Source organism: Callithrix jacchus, chromosome 10, assembly GCF_049354715.1.
Source record: "Callithrix jacchus isolate 240 chromosome 10, calJac240_pri, whole genome shotgun sequence".
Lineage (NCBI taxonomy): Eukaryota > Metazoa > Chordata > Mammalia > Primates > Cebidae > Callithrix > Callithrix jacchus.
The window spans coordinates 2,322,726-2,344,601 of NC_133511.1; the positions used below are offsets into that span (position 1 = coordinate 2,322,726).

The following is a 21,876-nucleotide window of genomic DNA, read 5'->3' on the forward strand; positions in this document are numbered from 1 at the left end:
GCCAAAGTAGGAGAATCACTTCAGGTCAGGAGTTTGAGACTAGCCTGGCCAACATGGTGAAAACCCATCTCTACTAAAAATACAAAAATTAGCCAGGCGTGGTGGTGGGCGGCCTGTAATCCCATCTACTTGGGAGGCTGGGGCAGGAGAATTGCTTAAACCCAGGAAGTGGAGGTTGCAGTTAGCCAAAATTGCGCCACTGCACTCCAGCCTTGGCAACAGACAGATATTCCATGTTGAGAGAGAGAGAGAGAGGATCTGATTTTCATTTTCAGTAGACGCCACTGGCTGCCAGGTGAAGACTGGGCTGTGGGAGCAGAGGAGCGGAGATACCAGCCAGGAGGCTGGAGCTGTGGTTTCAGTCTACTCCCTATGGCCCGATGAAGGGAGACAAAGAAGTCAAGGATGGAGCCAGGGTCTGGGGCTTGAGCAACTGGATCCATGCAGGTGCCCTTGCCTGATACAAAGACAGTTTGAGCCAGAGCACTACGGGAGCTGGCTAGACACCCCCTCCCCTGTGCTGCCCACCCCCTGGAATGCCCAGAGTGTTCATGCCAGCATTCAAGGACCTCCACACCCTTCCCTCCTCTTGCATCTCCATTTTGACCTCATGCTTCTCCCCCCGCCCCTGGCCACAGAGCTCTTCTCTCTTTCTCCTGACATGCCATCCTCAGTCCCAGCTCCACACCTTTGCTCACGCTGCTCCTGTCCGAGGGTCCTTCCTCCTCCCTTTGCCTGAGTGGAAGCCTGAGAAGGGCTTGATAGAGCAGTGGCTCTCAAGCTAGCACCTGCCTGGACTTGCATTCCACCTGACCACCTCTTAGCATGTGATCCTAAGCACGTTCTTTAACAGGACTCAGTTCTCCATCTGCCAAATAAGAGTGAAAATTTTAGTACCAACCATGTGGGGGTAGTTTCAGGGTTAAAAAAGCAGCATTCATCCATTTCACTCCGGAAAAACAGAAATGCCAACCATGGCAAGCCAGTGTTATTTCCTAGTGGCACAGAAATGGCATGGGGACCCACACCTGTAATCCCAGCACTTTGGGAAGCAGAGATGGGAGGATTACTTGAGCTCAGGAGTTTGAGACAAGTCTGGGCAAGATAGGAAAACCCTGTTTCTAGACAAAATTTAAAAACTAGCCAGGTGTGATGGTGCACACCTGTGTTCCCAGCTACTCTGGAGGCTGAGGTGGGAGTATCATTTGAGCCTGAGAGGTAGAAGCTGCAGTAAGTGCTGATCGTGCCACTGCACCCCACCTGTGCAACAGAGCAAGATCCTGTCACAAAAAATAAAATATAGAGTCAAAATTTTTAAAAAGCATGAGGAAGCAACCACTCTTTGCTGTCTCATAGGCTATATGGAAAGTGAAAAGATTCTGGCCCACTGGGAGGACTGTCTCCTTCATGGCCAAGACTCCAGAGCCTCCCAGCATCTACCCACTGGCCAGAGGAACAGCCACAAGCACACGATCATCCCTGTCCCCTCCAAGGACTTCCTACTCTGCTTTTACAGTAAGGGACCCAAAGCCCAGAGTCACACAGTGGATATGTCATGGGCGGTTCCTTCCCCAGTCTTTCTGGCCAGCGGGGCCCTAATGATGCCAGAGATACCAGTTAGAGACTGGTGTTTTGTTTTAAATGCAACAGGGACTCTTTGGAGCATTTGAAGAGAAACAGAGGAGAGGCGTGATCTGATTTTCACTTTTAATACAATGAAGGTGTACCCATATTTCCCAGGACAGCTCTGCCCTACCCAGTCCCAGTAATGTGACTTTCATCAGACTCCCATGGGTGGCTTCATGCCACAGATGCCAGGAATGGTGGTGCTTGCAGCCAGCTGGGCGTCAGGTGTCCTGCCTTCTCCTATATCCCCTCTACACCCTGCAGCCAGAGGCTTGAAAAGGGGAGGCAATAGGCCAGAACTAGACTAGGCTGTTGTGCCCAATGCCACTGCTGTGTGATGTCTGCTGGAAAATGAGACCATGAGGTTTACAGGAACTGGAGCCTCTGACTAGCATTGAATGTGAAAGCAAAACTCACATGCACATAAACTCAGGCTTGTACACAGACACAAGCAGACACACAGAGGCACATGCACTCACATACACATAAGCATAGATACACACACATGCATATGTGTGTGCATGACTGCATACACAGGCATGCATATACTCATCCACTGGTGCATACACTGTGAGGTACATGCATGCACATGGACACAAATGTTCCCAGACCCCTCTCATGTGGCCTGCCCACTTGCAGCCATAGGCTTTCTCTCCCTGGACCTCAGGCCAACTCACATTCCTAGCTCCTCCTAAGAGATACACCCATTTTCCACCAGTGGAAACAGACACACACATTCAAGATCCCAGGCCTATGGCCTCCAAGCAGCCCTCCACACATGATGGAGCTGCTTGTACATGGGCTACGTCTCACAAGACTGCCACACCTCACTGTTGGGCACACATGCACGTGAGCACACACAAGCATCCCTTCTCTCTCTCAGAGTTCACAGAGGTCAGCCTCAGAAACACAAAGAACACCATGCTTAGCCAACTTTGACTGCAGCCAATCGGCCTTCTCAGGCCCCTCACTGCCCCAGCCTTACCCAGCATCAAAGTCCACACTCCTGGATTTCATGCAAGTGTACCTTTGGCCTGGAACACCCTTCTGCCTGCTCTTCCCCCATCCCAACATGGCACATCACCAGCTGTCCCCTGCCCATCCACCAGCAAACTCCCAGGAGTCACAGGGCACTAAAACGTCAGAGAACCTGGGCCAGTTTGTGCACCTTCATAAGTCTTAACTGCTCTGGACCTCAGTGTCCTCATTACTAAAATGAAGGTCATCAGCATTGGACTCACCCTATTGAATGTGAAAGCAAATGTGAGAGCAAGCCTATTGAATGTGAGAGAAAGCCTATTCCTTGAGAGGGGTTTCATGTCCAGCCAGGCATGTAGGAGAGACTCAGGAAAAACTCATTACAAGAATGACAATGGGCTGGCGTGGTGGCTCACACCTGTAATTCTAGCATCTTGGGAGACCAAGAAGGGAGGACTGCTTAAGCCCAGGAGTTCGAGATCAGCCTGGGCAACATAGTGAGACTCTGACTCTATAAGCAAAATAAAGTAAAATAAAATAGGCCAGGCATGGTGGCTTATACCTGTAATCCCAGCATGTTAGGAGGCCAAGGTGGGTAGATCACTTAAGGTCAGGAGTCTAGGACCAGCCTGGCCAACATGGTGAAAACCTTGTCTCTATCAAAAATTAGCTGGGCATGGTGGTAGGCGCCTGTAATCCCAGCTACTTGGGGAGCTGAGGCAAAAGAATTGCTCAAAATCCACAAGGCAGAGGTTGCAGTGAGCTGAGATCATGCTATTCCACTCCAGCCTGGGTGACAGAGTGAGACTCTGGCTCAAAAAATAATAAAATAATTCAAAATTTAAAAAAGACTGGGCTCAGCATATTATGTCTGTAATCCTACCACTCTGGGAGGCTGAGGTGGGGGTACTGCTTGAGCCCAGGAGTTGAGCCCAGCTTGCAAAACATAGCAAGACCTTATCTATACACATAATAATAAAAATAAAGTTAGTTGGGCATGAGGGCATGTGCCTGTGGTCCCAGCTACTTGAGAGGCTGGGTGGGAGAACTGCTTGAGCCTGGGCAGTCAATGCTACAGTAAGCCATGACTGCACCACTGTGGTTCAGCCTGGGCAATACAGCAAGACCCCATCTCAACAGATATACAGGTAGGTAGATAGATATGTAGTAGGTAGGTAGGTAGGTAGGTAGATAGATGATAGATAGATAGATAGATAATAAACCAATGACAATGATGTCCACGAAAGACTGAGACCCTGTCATGTTTAAAGAACCCTGTGTATTCTCCCAGCAAACCGAGCAGGTGAGAAAGCTCCCATCTCCCAGATCAAACAGGCCCAAGGGACAACAGTGTCTTGTCCAAGGCCACTGAGGTCTGCAGCAGAGCCCACACCTCTTGATCCCAGCCCAGTGCGTCTGTCGAGGGAGGCAGCTCCAGGCATAAGCCCAGAAGGGCCTGCTCAGTGCAGTTTTGGGAGGCCGGTGGCCCACTATACTCCCCACAGGTACAGAGGGGTCCCTGGCCAGCTGGTGTCAGGGTTTAGTGAGCAGGGGAGCCAGAAGCTGCATGGTGGGCACAGAGGTGAAGACACAGAGGCCCAGAGAGGGGAGAGATTTTATCAAGCATGTCAATTTCCTGAGGCTGAAAGTAACAAGTTATGAACTTAGTGGCTTAAAACAATAGAACTTGATTTTCATACAGTTCTGGAGGCCAGAAGTCTGAAGTCAAGGCTTCAGCAGGGCTCTGCTTCCTCCAGAGGATTGAAGGGAGGCCCCTTCCTTGTCTCTTCCAGCTTCTGGTGGCTCCAGGCATTCCTTGGCTTGGAACTTTGTGATTCCAGCCTCCACCTCCATCTGCACAAGGCCCCCTCCGCTCTGTATCTGTGTCCCAAATCTCCCTCCACCTCTCTCTTCCAGGAACACCTCACCTTGGATTTGGGGTCCACCAATGTTCTCATTTCCAGATCATCAGATCCTTAATGACAGCTTCAAAGCTCTTCTTCTAAATGAGATCACAGTCACAGGTTCTGGGGGTTAGAATGTGGATTTACGTTTTGGGGGACACTTTAAACTTATTACACCTGGAAAGCTAGCAGTAGTGCCAGGCACAGCTCCCCACTCCATCCTAGCCTTATTCTGGGATCTCATTAAGAAGACCAGAGCTGGGCAACAGAGAGCCGGGAGCCTCCTGATTTGGCCTGGAATCCTGGCCTTGCCTCTTACTTGCTGTGAAACCTCAGGCAAGGAACTCAGCCTCTCTGTGCCTGTCTCTTCACCTGTAAAATGGGGATGACAGCTCTTACCTCATAAGGGAAATTAAATGAGTTGATGTAAAACAGGAAAATAGTGGCTGCCTGGAGCCCAAAAAGCTCACAACAAAAATTTGATAGATCAATACAGAAAATGGTGTCTGGGTCAGATGTGATGTTTCATGCATGTAATCTCAACACTTTGGGAGGCCAAGGTGAGCAGATCACCTGAGGTCAAGAGTTCGAGACCAGCCTGACCAACATGGAGAAACCCTGTCTCTACTAAAAATACAAAATTAGTGGGACATGGTGGCACATGCTTGTAAGCCTAGCTACTTGGGAGGCTGAGGCAGGAGAATTGCTTGAACCCACTGCAGCCTGGGCAGCAAGACTGAAACACCGTCTCAAAAAAAAAAAAAAGTTATCTGTGTGTGCTAGCAGGTTGCACCATTGCACTCCTGCCTGAGCAACAAGAACAAAACAAGAAAGAAAAAGAAAAGAAAGGGAAGGGAAGAAAAGGGGGAAGGGGAGGAGAAAGGGAAGGGAAGGGGAAAGGGGAGGGGGGAAGAGGGGGAGGGGGAAGGGGGAGGGGGAGGGGGAAGGGGAGAGAGAGAGAGTGAAAGAAAGAGAAAGAGAAAGAAAAAGAAAAAGAAAGGAAATCATGTCTGGACACCCTAGACCCTTAGTAAGTGCTAACACTGCCTGAGGGCAGTGTCCATCTTCCGGAAGATTCCTCACCAACCATCTCTCTTGAGTTCCCCTCCTCATACCTTTGGCCTCCTGGAGAGAGACGATGGAAGTCACTATTTTCCTACTTGTCAGATGGGAACACAGCCCTGGAAGTGGGGCAGCCCCAGACCTGGTGCCCTGACCCATATGATGGGTCCCAGAATGGGTTTGATATCCGACGTCTTCAAAGCAAAATGAGAAACCAAAACAAGTGAGTAGGTTTTTCAAAAAGCGGAAACTCATCTGGGGCATAGGAGAGCAGAGAGTGGTGGAATGCATGTATGTGTGTATGCAAGCATGTATATATGCATGTAAGTGTGTATGGTTTTTTTTTTAAAGAGATAGGGGCTTGCTGTGTTGTCCAGGCTGGTCTTGAACTCCTAGCCTCAAGGGATCCCCCAGCCTCAGCCTCCCAGGGTGCTGGAATTCAGGCAGACCCACCCTGCTCAGCCCCCATGAGGAGTGGTACTTGAAGGGTGACCTCCTGGGGCCAGCAGCACTGGCACCACCTGGGGACAGGTGAGGAATGCCCATTCTCAGACCCACCTCCAGGTGGGTGCTGCAGGTAACACTGGTGCCTGCTGATGCTTGAGGACCACTGGCTTTAGGGGTGCAAAGTGCAGATAGGGGAGGCGGCCCCTGGGGACTTGAATCCCAGATCTGCCACCTCACAGTTGTGTCCCCGGGCATGCATCCCACAGTGAGTTCTTAAGCATCCAGAGCCGCACCTGGCATTTCAGGTCCCAGCTTTTATCTCACGATAGGAGCTGACACACATGCACCAGCTAATTATCTTTCCTTTCAGGAAGGAATGAAAACCACAGATAGTATTTGGTTTCTTCACAACTCGGTGCTTGGGAAATTTTTTAAATTGGTAGTTAACTCTACCAATCCTTCCATACAGCAGCCCCCACCCTTTTAGTCACAGGGACCAGTTTCTTTCTTTCCTTTTTTTTTTTTTTTTTTTTAAGATGGAGTCTCACTCTGTTGCCCAGGCTGGAGTACAGTGGTGTGATCTTGGCTCACTGCAACCTCTGCCTCCCAGATTCAAGTGATTCTCTGCTTCAGCCTGCTGAGTAGCAGAGATTACAGGTGCCCACCACTGCGCCCAGCTAATTTTTGTATTTTTAGTAGATACGGGGTTTCACCATGTTGGCCAGGCTGGCCTCAAACTCCTGACCTCAGGTAATCCACCCACCTCAGCCTCCCAAACTGCTAGGATTACTGGTACGAGCCACCGCGCTCACTGGTCCCAGCCCAGGGACCAATTTCATGGAAGACAGTTTTTCCATGGGCGGTGATGGTTTCCGGATGATTCAAGCACATTACACTTATTGTGTACTTTATTTCTGTTATTATTACATTGTAATCTATAACAAAATAATTATATAATTCACCATAATGTAGAATCACTGGGAGCCCTGAGCTTGTTTTCCTGCAACAAAATGGTCCCACCTGGGGTAATGGAAGGCAGTGACAAAAGATGGCTAGTGCCCTTAGGCAGTGTTAGCACTTACTGAGGGTCCAGCAAGGTGTCCTGACAATTTTTTTCTTTTTCTTTTTTTTGAGATGGAGTTTCATTCTTGTTGCCCAGGCAGTGTTGTGACCCTTAGCTCACTGCAGCCTCAGCCTCCCAGGTTCAAGCAATTCTCCTGCCTCAGCCTCCGGAGTGGCTGGGATTCTACACACCTGCCACCACACCCAAATAATCTTTCGTATTTTTAGAAGAGATGGAGTTTCACCATGTTGGCCAGGCTGGTCTCGAACTCCTGACCTCAGGTGACAGATCATCGGGTATTAGATTCTTATAAGGAGTATGCAGTCTAGATCACTCGCATGTGTAGCTCACAATAGGGATTTGCATTCGTATGAGATCTAATGCCAATCTGACAGCAGGCAGACCTCAGGCAGGAATGCAAGCAATGGGGAGTGGCTGTAACACAGATGAAGCTTCATTCACTCACCTGCTGTTCACCTCCTGCTGTACAGCCTGGTTCCTAACAGGCCACAAACCAGTACCAGTCTGTGGCCCAGGGTTTAGGAACCCCTGCCTCAATATTTATATTTTTAAGTCTGCTGATCTTTGAAATTCTCAAATCAGGGAACCAGTGCTGAAGAGGTCTGAGGTTACTGTGACACTTTCACAAGTTGATAAACTGAGGCTTCCTGACCCACACCCATCCTCAGAGGCACAGGAGCTTGCTCTTTGGACCCTCCTTGGAAAGAATGCTTGATGTCCATGGAAATCTCACTGAGTTGGCCCTGGAAGGGAAACAGGAATGGGGAGCTCTGGGAGCTGGGCCATCTCCAGGTTCCTCCCCTTGGGTCTGAATTCTAGCCCTGGGTGAGGCCCAGTGGCTCACACCTGTAATCCCAGCACTTTGAGAGGCTGAGGTGGGAGGATCACCCTGAGTCCAGGAGTTAGAGACCAGCCTGGAAACATAGTGAACTCTAAGTCCTCTGGGCAGGAGGACCCCCAAGGAGCCAGGATGTGATCAGCCTTGGATCTGAGAAGGTGCTGCATGGATGCTAACAGAGACAACTGCAGAAATACTGGGCACCATTCATGGTCATCAGCTCGGTACCAAGGGCTTGGTATTCAGGCCTGCTCTGCAAAGAAAGGATGGCACTACCACAGCTCACTGCAGCCTCGACCTTGCAAACTCAGATGATCCTCCCACCTCAGCCTCCAGAGTAGATGGGACTACAGGCATGTGCCGCCACTCCCGCCTAATTATATATATACTATACATATATATAGTATATAGTATGTATACTATATATGTACTATATATATGTGTGTGTGTACGTACATATACACTATACTATATACTATATATAGTGTATATGTACGTACACACACACACACACATATATACTATATACACACATATATATATACTATACACACACATACATATATATATATGTATAGTAGAGTTGGGGCTTTCTATGTTCCCCAGGCTAGTCTTAAATTCCTGGGCTCAAGTATTCCTCCTGCCTCAGTCTCCTAAAGCGCTGGAATGACAGGCATGAGCCAATGCCCCTGGCTGACATCCCGTCCCCCCATCTTTTTAATTTTTTTGGAGATGCAGTCTCACTCTGTTCCCAGGCTGGAGTGCAGTGGCGTGATTTCAGCTCACTGCAACCTCCGTCTCCCAGATTCAAGCGATTCTCCTGCCTCAGCCTCCCAAGCAGCTGGGATGACAGGGGAGTGCCCCCATGCCTGGCTAATGTTTTGCATTTTTACTAGAGACAGGGTTTTACCATGTTAGCCAGGATGGTCTCAATCTCCTGACCTTGTGATCCACCCACCTCGGCCTCTCAAAGCCAGAATCTGATCCCAGGTGTGGGGAGCCTCCTGGAAATCTGGTTAACCTTCCTGGTGGTTTCTGGCTGCCCTCGGAATAAACCCAAACTCCCTGACGTGACCTGCCAGGCCCCTGCCTACTTCTGCAGCCCCAGCGCCTTCCTGCTCATCACTCACAGAACTCTAGCCATGAAGGCCTTTCTGTTCCTCCAGCACACCAGGCTCAGTCTCACCCCAGGGCCTCTGCACATGCTGTCGCTGTGCCCAGGACACTATTCCCTCTAACATACACATGCCTGGCTCCTCCTCTTCCTCCCCATCTGAGTTCAAACATGGCTTCTGCCAAGAGTCCCCCCACCTCCACCATGTGGCTGGTCTAGATTCCACACCTTTGCTATCATCCTCTGTCCTATCATCTCATCATTTAATTTCCTGCAAAACATCATTTACCTATATTAATCTTATTTGTTCATCACTTGTCTCCCCCTACAATGGAATGTGAGCTCAGTTCTGCAGCCTATGAGGTGAGGGCTTGGGTCTGAAATCTAGCCTGGGGCCAGGCATGGTGGCTCACACCTGTAATCCCAGCACTTTGAGAGGCTGAGGTGAGGGGATCACTTGAGTCCAGGATTTAGAGACCAGCCTGGGAAACACAGTGAGCCCTGACTCTACAAAAAATAAAAAATTAGCCAGGTGTGGTGTTGGGTGCCTGTAGTCTCAGCTACTGAGGCAGCTGAGGCAGGAGGATTGCTTGAATCAGGGAGGCTGAGGCTATAGTGAGTTATGATCATGCCACTGCACTCCAGCTTGAGTGACAAAGACCCTGTTTGAAAAAAAAAAAATTGCACTGTGAATGGTCTATATAAGTCATAATAAGGTTAGTAAAAAAAAAATTTATATAATTCAGTTGGTTATAATTATAAAGAAGTTATAAAAATCATTCTAGAGATGCATCTGTAACATGTATCTCTAGAAATACATCTCTAAAATACAGTAATACAAAACTAAATGATTGGTTAAAACAATATATATTTTTTTAAACAGAGTCTTGCTCTGTCACCCAGGTTGGAGTACAGTGATGCAATCTTGGCTCACTGAAACCTCTGCCTCCCGGGTTCAAGTGATTCTCCTGCCTCGGCCTCCTGAGTAGCTGGGATTACAGCCATGTGCTACCAAGCACAGCTAATTTTTCTACTTTTGGTAGAAACGGGATTTCACCATGTTTGGTCTTGAATTCCTGACCTCAAGTGATCTGCCCACCTTGGCCTCCCAAAGTGCTGGGATTACAGGTGTGAGCCACTGTGCCTGGCCAAAAACAAGATTTTATGACAAATATTGACTTATTGTAAGAAGTTTTTAAAATTTTTTAATTCCATAATGTGTCTCTTTACTATTCTTCACATTGATACCTCTTTTGGAAAAGCCTTGAATGACAGCTCTCTCCTTCACCTTTTGTTGGTTCCTGTAACTTTTACTAATTGTCTAAAGTAAGGGATAATTTTTTTTTTAAACAGGCAAATAAGAAGTATCTTTTGAACATTCAAAAAAAAATTATCAATTCCAGCCCTGCCTCCTTCCAGCTATGAGTCTCCTGGGCAAAAAACTTTACTTCTCTGAGCCTCAGTTTGCTTATCTATAAAATGGAAACAGAAACCCTTTCTGTGGCAGTGAGAGAGTTAGAGATTTAGACATGGTAATTGCCACAAAGCACAGAGGTGCTTAATCCCACTTGCTGGCTCTACCACCTTCTGCAGACATTAGATGACAGTTCTGTTTCCTGGTCTTGCTGTACCCCACCCGCCCCACTCCATCCCTTTCCAGCTGCCAAAGTTTAATTTCTTGGAAGCAAAACAGAGGTGTGCAGCCACGACAAATTCATCGTCTGCCACAGGGGGATTTGGGGGTTTACCCATGCTACCTGATTTCCAGGCAAGCTGCCTGGGCACAGCAGTTCCAGACATGGGCCCACATTCCAGACTCCAGACAGCAAGACTGAAGAGCGAGCCCACTTGGGTCTGTCTCATAACCTCTCTGGCTTCCTCTTGTTCATCTGCAAAATGGTTTCACATTCCTGGCCTGGGAGGCTCCCGCTTCTGGGAAGAGCCACATGAGCAGCACTCCTTTCTGCTGCTGTCCTGGTCTCTTCCTTTGTACCCAGGCGGTGAAGTGGAGGGAGTCACAGGGTTGGTGCACACACTCCAAACTGGATGGATCTGGGACCAGCAGGAGGGGCTGGCTCCTTGGCTGAGCTCAGCTCACCAGCATTGACAGATGGCCCTGTGAGGAAGGGACAAAGCATAATCAGATATCCAGAGAGCAAAAGAACTGTATCCCCAGTGAACAGCAGCCAGGCAGTTTATTGAGCACTTGCTATGTGCTGAGAATTCTAAGGACTCAGCTTGCATTTTGATGCTCATCCTTACAAACAATCCCACGAGGCCTATCTTTAGAGGCAAGGAAACCAAGGCACAGAGAGGTGATGCAGTGGCCCACGTCACAGCAGGGCAGTGTGAAGATTCCAGCAACAAGCATGGGACACAGGGAGGCATGCCGGGTCTCTCAGCAACAACATGGCCCTCCAGGGAAGAGGACCTAAGTGAGGAAATAAATGACAAGAGTGAGGCAGTGGGGCAGGTGGGGGAAAAGGAAGGAGATATCCATCTCCACCAAGGGGACAAGGACAGGGGACAGGGTGGGTGGGTAACCAAGGACAGAGGCCACTCAGAGGAGACCTCAGGGGTCACCAACTGCAAGGGAGGGAGCAGGAGACAGGAGGAGAGTGGTCTGTACTGCAGACCCAGCCTGGATCTGCATGCTGGGCACGAGGGGTACCAGGACCCTTCTGGAGGGTGGTGCCACAGCGCTCAGCTGGCTGAAGTGCTATGCTCCCTTTGAAGCAGAAATCCCTCTGCTGGAACCTCTCCTAAGGAAATTCTCCCTTTCCTCCTCCTGCTGGGGCCAAGGAACAAAGCTGGTGGCTTTGTCTCCTGCCAAAAAGAGCTAGAGACCACATGCATTTCCAGAGAAAGGCAGGGCTGCTGGAGGGTGAGGCGCCTGCATCCCGCCCGACACCTGGATGGAAGTGTGTGTTGGGGCGTGAATGTACAGGAGATGGGGTGAGTGAGGGGAGAGGAGGGCTAAGGGGTACCTTGGGTGGCCAGTACCCCTCATTTGGCTCATGGTTCATTAACACTCTGAGTTTATCTGCAACACTTCAAGGGCTGGATTTTTTTATGTTATTTTATGTGCAACTTTCTGTCAATATAGAACTCAGAATTGTGTGTGTTTGTGTGTGTGTTTGTGTGTGTGCACACGTGCGTGTACACGTGCATGCATGTGCATGTGTGTATGTTTGAAATTTTTTTAAGGGAGGCATAACCTCTATAGTAAGAGTGCATTCATCTTTTTGGGTTTTTATTTTTATTTTTTTGAGGTGGAGTCTTGCTCTGTGTCCCACACTAAAGTACAATGGCATGGTCTCGGCTCAGTTAGCCACCCCCACCCACATTCAAGCAATTCTCTCCCCTCAGCCTCCCCAGTAGCTGAGATTACAGGTACATGCCACCATGCCCAGCTAATTTAAAGAAATTTTTTTAAATTATTTTTTTCTTAATTGCATTTTAGGTTTTGGGGTACATGTGAAGAACATACAAGATTGTTGCATAGGTATACACATGGCAGTGTGATTTGCTGCCCTCCTCCCCATCACCTATATCTGACATTTCTCCCCATGCTCTCTCTTCCTAACTCCCCACCCCCCCCATTTTCCCCTGAAAGACCCGCGTGTGATGCTCCCCTCCTTGTGACCATGTGTTCTAATTGTTCAACACCTGCCTATGAGTGAGAACATGTGGTGTTTGATTTTCTGTTCTTGTGTCAGTTTGCTGAGAATTGATGGTTTCCAGGTTCATCCATGTCCCTACAAACGACACAAACTCACCGTTTTTGATGGCTGCATAATATTCCATGGTGTATATGTGCCACATTTTCCCTATCAAGTCTATCATCAATGGGCATTTGGGTTGGTTCAGAGTCTTTGCTATCATAAACAGTGCTGCAATGAACATTTGTGTGCATGTGTCCTTATAGTAGAAAAATTTATAATTCTTTGGAGATATACCAGAAAATGAAATTGCTGAGTCAAATGGAATTTCTATTTCTAGGTCCTTGAGGAATTGCCACACTGTCTTCCACAATGGTTGAACTAATTTACACTCCCACCAACAGTGTAAAAGTGTTCCTATTTTTCCACATCCTCTCCAGCATCTGTTGTCTCCAGATTTTTTAATGATCACCATTCTTACTGGTGTGAGATGGTATCTCAGTGTAGTTTTGATTTGCATTTCTCTAATGACCAGTGATGATGAGCATTGTTTTTATGTTTGTTGGCCTCATGTATGTCTTCTTTTGTAAAGTGTCTGTTCATAACCTTCGCCCACTTTTAAATGGGCTTGTTTTTTTCTTGTAAATCTCTTTTAGTTCTTTGTAGATTCTGGATATCAGCCCTTTGTCAGATGGGTAGATCGCAAAAATTTTTTCCCATTCTGTTGGTTGCTGATTCACTCTAATAACTGTTTCTTTTGCTATGTAGAAGCTGTGGAGTTTGATTAGTTCCCATTTGTCTATTTTGGCTTTTGTTGCCAATGCTTTTGGTGTTTTGGTCATGAAGTCCTTGCCTATACCTGTGTCCTGAATGGTTTTGCCTAGATTTTCTTCTAGGGTTTTTTTTTCTTTCTTGAGATAGTGTTTCGCTGTTGTTACCCAGACTGGAGTGCAATGGCATGATCTCGGCTCACCGCAACCTCTGTCTTCTGGGTTCAAGCAATTCTCCTGCCCCAGCCTCTCAAGTAGCTGGGTCTACAGGCGCACACCACCATGCCCAGCTAATTCTTGTATTTTTAGTATAGATGGGGTTTCACCTCATTGACCAGGATGGTCTCAATCTCTTGACCTCGTGATCCACACACCTCAGCCTCCCAAAGTGCTGGGATTTTAGGCGTGAGCCACCGTGCCCAACCCTTCTAGGGTTTTTATAGTGTTAGGTCTTATGTTAAAGTCTTTAATCCATCTGGAGTTAATTTTAGTGTATGGTGTCAGGAAGGGGTCGAGTTTCTGCTTTCTGCACATGGCTACCCAGTTTTCCCAGCACCATTTATTAAACAGGGAATCCTTTCCCCATTGTTTGTTTTTGTCAGGTTTGTCAAAGATCAGATGCTTGTAGATATGTGGTGTTGCCTTTGAGGCCTCTGTTCTGTTCCATTGGTCTATATCTCAGTTTTGGTACCAGTACCATGCTGTTTTGATTACTGTATCATTGTAGTATAGTTTAAAGTCTGATAGTGTAATACCTCTAGCTTTGTTCTTTTTGCTTAGAATTGACTTGTCTATGCGAGCTCTCTTTTGGTTCCATATGAAGTTCATGGTGGTTTTTTCCAGTTCTGTGAAGAAAGTCATTGGTAGCTTGATGGAGATAGCACTGAATCTGTAAATTACTTTGGGCAGTATGGCCATTTTCACAATATTGATTCTTCCTAACCATGAACATGGAATGTTTCTCCATCTGTTTGTGTCCTGTCTTATTTCATCGAGCAGTGGTTTGTAGTTTTCCTTGAAGAGGTACTTTATGTTCTTTGTTAGTTGTATTCCTAGGTATGTTATTCTCTTTGTAGCAACTGTGAATGGCAGTTTGTTCTTGATTTGGCTCTCTTTAAGTCTGTTATTGATGTATAGGAATGCTTGTGATTTTTGCACATTGATTTTGTATCCTGAGACTTTGCTGAAGTTGCTTATCAGTTTCAGGGGATTTTGGGCTGAGACGATGGGGTCTTCTAAATATACAATCATGTTGTCTGCTAATAGAGACAATTTGACTTCCTCCTTTCCTATTCAAATACACTTTATTTCTTGTTCTTGCCTGACTGCTATGGCTAGAACTTCCAATATTATATTGAATATGAGTGGTGAGAGAGGGCATACTTGTCTAGTGCCAGATTTCAAAGAGAATGCTTCCAGTTTTTGCCCATTCAGTAAGATATTGGCTGTTGGTGTGTCATAAATAGCTTTTATTATTTTGAGATACATTCCATCAATACCTAGTTTATTGAGGGTTTTTAGCATAAAGGCTGTTGAATTTTGTCAAAGGCCTTCTCTGCATCAATTGAAATAATCATGTGGTTTTTGTCTCTGGTTCTGTGTATGTGGTGATTTATGTTTATAGACTTGTGTATGTTGAACCAGCCTTGCATCCCTGGGATGAAGCCTACTTCATCATGGTGGATAAGCTTTTTGATGTGCTGTTGCCATCTGTTTGCCAGTATTTTATTGAAGATTTTTGCATCTATGTTCATCATGGATATTGGCCTGAAGTTTTCTTTTCTTGTTGAGTCTCTGCCGGATTTTGGTATCAGGATGATGTTGGTCTCACAAAATAATTTGGGAAGGATTCCCTTTTTTTGGATTGTTTGGAATAGTTTCATAAGGAATAGTACCAGCTCCTCTTTGTATGTCTGGTAGAATTCAGCTGTGAACCCATCAGGACCTGGGCTTTTTTTGGGTAGTAGGCTATTCATTGCTGCCCCAACTTCAGCTCTTGTTATTGGTTTATTCAGGGTTTTGACTTCTTTCTGGTGTAGGCTTGGGAGGATGCAAGGATTCAGGAATTTATCCATTTTTTCCAGGTTTACTAGTTTATGTGCACAGAGTTGTTTGTGATAATCACTGATGATGGTTTGTATTTCTGTGGACTCTGTGGTGATATCCCCTTTATTGTTTATAATTGCATCTATTTGATTATTCTCTCTTTTTTAATTAATATGGCTAGTGGTCTATTTTGTTGATCTTTTTGAAAAATCAGCTCCTGGATTTATTGATTTTTTTGAAGGGTTTTTTATGTCTCTATCTCCTTCAGCTCTGCTCTGATCTTAGTTATTTCTCGTCTTCTGCTAGGTTTTGAGTTTTTTTGATCTTGCTCCTCTAGCTCTTTCAATTTTGACAGTAGGGTATCAATTTTAGATCTGTCCTTGCTTCTCATGTGGGCATTTATTGCTAAATATTTTCCTCCAGACACTGCTTTAAATGTGCCCCAGAGATTCTGGTATGTTGTGTCTTCATTTTCGCTGGTTTCAAAGAACATCTTTATTTCTGCCTTCATTTCATGGTTTATCCAGGGAACATTCAAGAGCCAGTTGCTCAGTTTCCATGAAGCTGTGTGGTTCTCAGTTAGTTTCTGAATTTTGAGTTTTAACTTGATTGCACTGTGGTCTCAGAGACTGTTTGTTATGATTTCCATTCTTTTGCATTTGTTGAGAAGTGATTTACTTCCAATCATGTGATCAATTTTAGAGTAGGTATGATGTGATGCTCAGAAGAACGTATATTCTGTGGATTTGGGGTGGTGAGTTCTGTAAATGTCTATTTGGTTTGCTTGGTCCAGGTCTGAGTTCAAGTCCTGGATATCCTTGTTAATTTTCTGTCTCGTTGATCTAATATTGACAGTGGGGTGTTAAAGTCTCCCACTATTATTGTGTGGGAGCCTAACTCTCTTTATAAGTCATTAAGAACTTGCTTTATATATCTGGGTGCTCCTGTATTGGTTGCGTATATATCTAGGATCATTAGCTCTTCTTCTTGCATTGATCCTTTTACCATTATGTAACATCCTTCTTTGTCTCTTTTGATCTTTGTTGGTTTAAAGTCTATTTTATTAAAGACAAGAATTGCAACTCCTGCTTTTGCTCTCCATTTGCTCGGTAAATTTTCCTTCATTGCTTTATTTTGAGCCTGTGTGTATTCTTGCATGTGAGATGGGTTTCCTGGATACAGCACACCAATAGGTTTTGGCTTTTTACCTAACTTGCCAGTCTGTGTCTTTTGACTGTGGTGTTTAGCCCATTTACACTTAAGGTTAATATTGTTACGTATGAATCTGATCATGCCATTTTGATGCTAGCTGACTGTTTTACCCATTAGTTGATGCAGTTTCTTCATTGTGTTGAGGCTCTTTACCATTTGGTACATTTTTGGAGTCATTGGTGCTAGTTGTTTCTTTCTATGTTTAGTGCTTCTTTCAGGAGCTCTTGTAAAGCATGCCTGGTGGTGATGAAATCTCTGAGTAATTGCTTGTTCATAAAGAATTTTATTTCTCCTTCATTTATGAAGCTTAGTTTGGCTGCATACAAAATACTGGGTTGAAAGTTCTTTTCTTTAAGGATGTTGAATATTGGCCCCCACTCTCTTCTGGCTTGTAAGGTTTCTGCTGAGAGATGTGCTGTGAGTCTGATGGGCTTCTCTTTGTGGGTAACCCGACCTTTCTCTCTGGCTGCCCTTAGCATTTTCTCCTTCATTTCAACCCTGGTGAATCTGACAATTATGGGTTTTAGGGTTGCTCTTCTTAAGAAATATCTTTGTAATGTTCTCTGTATTTCGTGGCTTTGAATATTGGCCTGCCTTGCTAGATTGGGGAAGTTTTCCTGAATAATATCCTGAAGAGTATTTTCCATTTTGAATTCATTCTCTCCATCATATTCAGGTACATCTATCAAACGTAGGTTAGGTCTTTTCACATAGTCCCATATTTCTTGGATATTTTATTCATTTCTTTTTACCCTTTTTTCTCTAATCTTGCCTTCTCATTTTATTTCATTGAGTTGATCTTCAACCTCTGATATCCTTTCTTCTGCTTCATCAATTCAGCTGTTGAAACTTGTGTATACTTCGCAAAGTTCTTATGTTGTGTTTTTCAGCTCCATCAATTCACTTACATTCCCCTCTAAGCTGTTTATTCTCATTAGCATTTCATCAAACATTTTTACAACATTCTTAGTTTCTTTGTATTGGGTTAGAAAATGTTCTTTTAGCTCACAGAAGTTTATTATCCACCTTGCGAAGCCTGTTTCTGTCAATTCATCACACTCATTCTCCATCCAGCCTTGTTCCCTTGCTGGTGAGGAGTTGTGATCCCTTGTAGGGGGAGAGGCATTCTGGTTTCAGGTGTTTTCATCCTTTTTGTGCTGGTTTCTTTCCATCTTTGTAGTCATTGACTTTCAGATTGGGTCTCTGAGTGGACGTCCAGTTTGCTGATGATGAAGTTATTTCTTTCTGTTTCTTACTTTTCCTTCTAACCATCAGGCCCCTATGCTGTAGGACTGCTGAGGTCTACTCCAGGCCCTGCTTGCCTGGGGATCAGCTGCAGTGGCTGCAGAATAGTAAGGGTTGCTGCCAGTTTCTTCTTCTGCTTTGTCCCAGAAGGATACCTGCCAGATGTGTCTGAGCTCTCCTTTATGAGGTGATTCTTTGGATATATGGGGGTCAGGGAGCTACTCGAGGAGACAGTCTGTCCTTTATAGGAGCTCAAGTGCTGAGCTGTGAGCTCCATTGTTCCATTCAGAGCTTCTGGGCAGGTACGTTTAAGTCTGCTGCAGCAGAACTCATAAACACCTTTTTTTTTTTTTAACCCCAGGTGCTCTGCCCCAGGGAGTTAGGGCTTTACTTATAAGTTTCTGTCATGCTGCTACCTTTTATCAGGGCTGCCCTGCCCAGTAAGGAGGCAGCCTAGTCACAGTGTGCCTGCAGAGGCTTTGCTGAGCTGCTGTGGGCTCCATCCAGCTGCCATGTGAACTTTCCTGCAGTCCTGTTTATAGGAGTATAGTTAGAACTGCCTTGGCAATGGCAGGCTGCCTCAACAATAGTGGACTACCTTGGTAGTGGTGGACTGCCTCGGTAATGGTAAACACCGCTCCCCCACAGAGCTGGACCACCCCAAGTTCAGCTGTGCTTGCTGTAAAACTCTCAATACAGAGTGTCTCAGATTGTTTTTTGTGGGGATGGGACTGGCCGAGCCTGATAACCTGGCTCTCTGTCATAGACCCCCCACCCCTTTTTTTTTAGTTGTATGGTTGACTCTGTCTCCAAGGCATCCCAGTCACCAGTTGAAACGGCACCTGGATTTGTGTGATTTCCTGTGTGTAGACCCGCTGCACTGGCTGAAACAGCTGCTGGAGGCTCATGGCACTTTTTTGCCCAGGAATCTCCTGGCTTGTCTCCCTGTTTCAGTCCCTTTTTTATTGGCTGAATGAGCAACTCTGTCTCTCAGGCATTCCAGTCACCTATTGAAAAGGCACCAGGATCTGTGTGATTTCCCTTGCAGCAAACCTCTGCACTGGCTGAAACAGCTGCATGGAGATTCATGGCAATTTTTTGCCTGGGAATCTCCTGGCCTGGCTCCCTGTTTCAGTCCCCTTTTTATCAGTTGAATGGATGACTCTGTCTCCCAGGAGCTCCAGTCACCAGCTAAATGATGCCTGGACCCACGTATTTTGTTCAGAGACCTACCACACCAGCAAGAACAGTCACACTGGTGACCCGTGTGGCTCCTTTGCCTGGGAATCTTCTGGTCTGTGGGCAATAAAAATCCAACTGGAAATGCAGCGTCCACTCACACACCACGCTTTTGCTTGAAGCTGCAATCCTGAGCTGCTCCTAATCAGCCAACTTGGATCCTCCTTCTAAAAATTTTTTAGTAGAGGGGTTTCACCACGTTGGCCAGGCTGGTCTTGAACTCCTGACCTCAGGTGATCCACCCACCTTGGCCTCCCAAAATGCTGAGATTACAGGCATTAGCCACTGCGTCTGGCCTTGATAGCTTTTTACACAGGTGTATACCATGACCCACATCAAATTCAGACCTTGGCTACTCAAAGTGTGGTCCTCGGACCAACAGCACTGGCCTCTCCAGGGAGCACCTTCTGGGTCAGAATCTGGATTCTACTGAACAAGACCCCAGGGAAGTTGTGTACTTGGTAAAACAGGTGTGCTGGCCAAGGATGCAGATGGAAACCCCTAAGCCTGAGGGTGGATGCCTGGCCCTGGTGCCTGGAACAGGCTCTGAGGTGCTGCCACCTCACTTGTCACCAGCATTTGGAGACCCCACATTTCACAATTCCCAGGAGAGCCTTTCTAACCCCATCAATTCATTGATGAGGGGAAGGTACCATCCCAAGTTCCCACAGCAGGTCACTAATAGATCCAGTGCATGAGTGGCCCCAACCAGGCCTCTTACCCCAGGACTTTGTTACTTTGAACCTCAACCTACTCATCTGCAAATAGGCATGAAGATCTCCATCCAATCCACCTCCTGTAGCAGTGGGAGTGTACTGTAGATGCTGAGTCTTGCCTTCATGTAATGGGGGTGCCTGGCACTTTCTCAGGCATCTCCCTGCACTGTCTCATTGAAGCCACGCAACAAGCCTATAAGGCAGGAACTGTTTGTATCACATTAATATCAACATATTAACATCAGGCTGATGGCGGGGGTGGCTCATGCCAGTAATCCTGGCATTTTAGGGGGCCCAGGTAGGAAGACTGCTTGAGCCCAGGAGTTGGAGACCAGCCTGGCCAACAAAGCAAGACTCCTGTCTCTACAAAAAATTGGCTATGGTGGTGGCTCATGCCTGTAATTCCAGCACTTTGGGAGGCTGAGGTGGGCAGATCATGAGGTCAAGAGATTGAGACCATCATAGCCAACATGGTGAAACTCTGTCTCTACTAAAAATACAAAAGTTAGCCAGGTGTGGTGGCTCATGCTTGTAGTCCTAGCTACTTGAGAGGCTGAGGCAGGAAAATTGCTTGAACCCAGGAGGTGGATGTTGCAGTGAGCCAAGATCGCACCACTACACTACAACCTGGTGACAGAGCAAGACTCTGTCTCAAAAAAAAAAAAATTAGCTGCACATGATGGTTCATGTTTGTAGTCTCAGCTATTCAGGAGGCTGAGGTGGGAGGATCACTTAAGCCCAGGATGTCGAGGCGGCAGCGAGCTTTGATCACGCCATGCCACTGCTCTCCAACTGGGGTGAGAGATGGAGATCCTGTCTCCAAATAATAATAATAATGTCGAGGATTGGAGCTCTTGTTGAATCCGCAAATGGTGAGTCAGAGCTGCATTTCCAGACTGATCTCTGTTGCCCACAGAATGGGAAAATCCCAAGTATAAAAAAGACACAGGATGCCAGGCAGTAGGTCTGCCTGGCAAAGCCGGCAGCCGGGGCGGCGGCGGCCAGCCCTACCCAGCAATCCCCACAGGGCGCGCTTGTCCGGGTGCCCTGTTGAACCAGCAACCTGAGACTTGAGAGGGCTGGACTTGAGACTGAACAAGACTTGGACAGTAGGCCAGCCCAGGGGATTGCAGGGACAGATCGTTTGGGATACCCAGTGGGATGAACAAAACCGCAATTTCAAACTATCCCGAGCAGACGGTCCGAGACGCTCTGTGGGGGAGGGGCGTCCACCACTACCGAGGCAACCTGCCCCAACTGAGATACACGCCCACTGCTGATGCAGCCAGCCGTTGCCAAGGCAACCCGCCCCAACTGAGATACACGCCCACTGCTGACGCAGCCAGCCGTTGCCGAGGCAACCCGTCCCTACTGAGATACACGCCCACTGCTGATGCAGCCTGCCGTTGCTGAGGTAACACCCTAGAACGAAGAGACTCTGCCGTGGGGCGTGGCGGAGACCACAGCAGAGCCTGCAGAAACAGGGTGAATCACACAACAGCAGGGCGGAGCCTTGGCAGCCAAACAGTGGCTAGTCTGCCTTCTAGCTGGGCAGGACACCTCATCGGACATCGAAAAATAAAGCCCGAACCCCCCAACACAGAGCATTTGAGAAAAAAAGGGTTTTTTTTAATGAGTTCTGTTGCAGCAGAATCAAACATAGCAGCCTAACAGCCCTGAATGAACAACAGAGCTCACAGCTCAGCAATTGAGCTCCAAAAAAGTACAGACTGTCTCCTCAAGCAGCTCCCTGACCCCTCTATATCCAAAAGACTGGCATTTGGCAGGCATCCTGGGACAAAGATAGCAGAAAAAGAAACGGGTAGCATCCCTCACTGTGCCACAGCTGCTAGAGGTGCACCCCAGACTAGCAGGGCCTGGAGTGGACCTCAGCAGTCGTACAGCGAAGGGGCTAGGCTGGTAGAAGGAAAAC

At 46.9% G+C, this 21,876-nt stretch overlaps 1 protein-coding gene across 20 annotated transcripts in view; it reads right to left on the reverse strand.

Annotated features, from left to right (window-relative positions):
* Window positions 1-21,876, reverse strand: part of LOC144578020 (uncharacterized) — a 63,990-nt gene that overhangs the window by 23,093 nt on the left and 19,021 nt on the right. For 7 of the 20 annotated variants that reach the window (XR_013522949.1, XR_013522964.1, XR_013522962.1 and 4 more), the window contains exon 2: window positions 10,811-11,169. Coding sequence is in view for 2 of the 20 variants with exons in the window: in XM_078339356.1 (XP_078195482.1) it covers window positions 10,811-10,916 (106 nt within the window). In the remaining 18 variants the exon portion in view is untranslated. Of the gene's footprint in view, window positions 1-688; window positions 869-4,532; window positions 4,632-7,546; window positions 7,845-10,810; window positions 11,170-21,876 lie in introns of all 20 variants that reach the window. The other 13 variants (XR_013522959.1, XR_013522960.1, XR_013522950.1 and 10 more) reach the window with 7 other exon arrangements.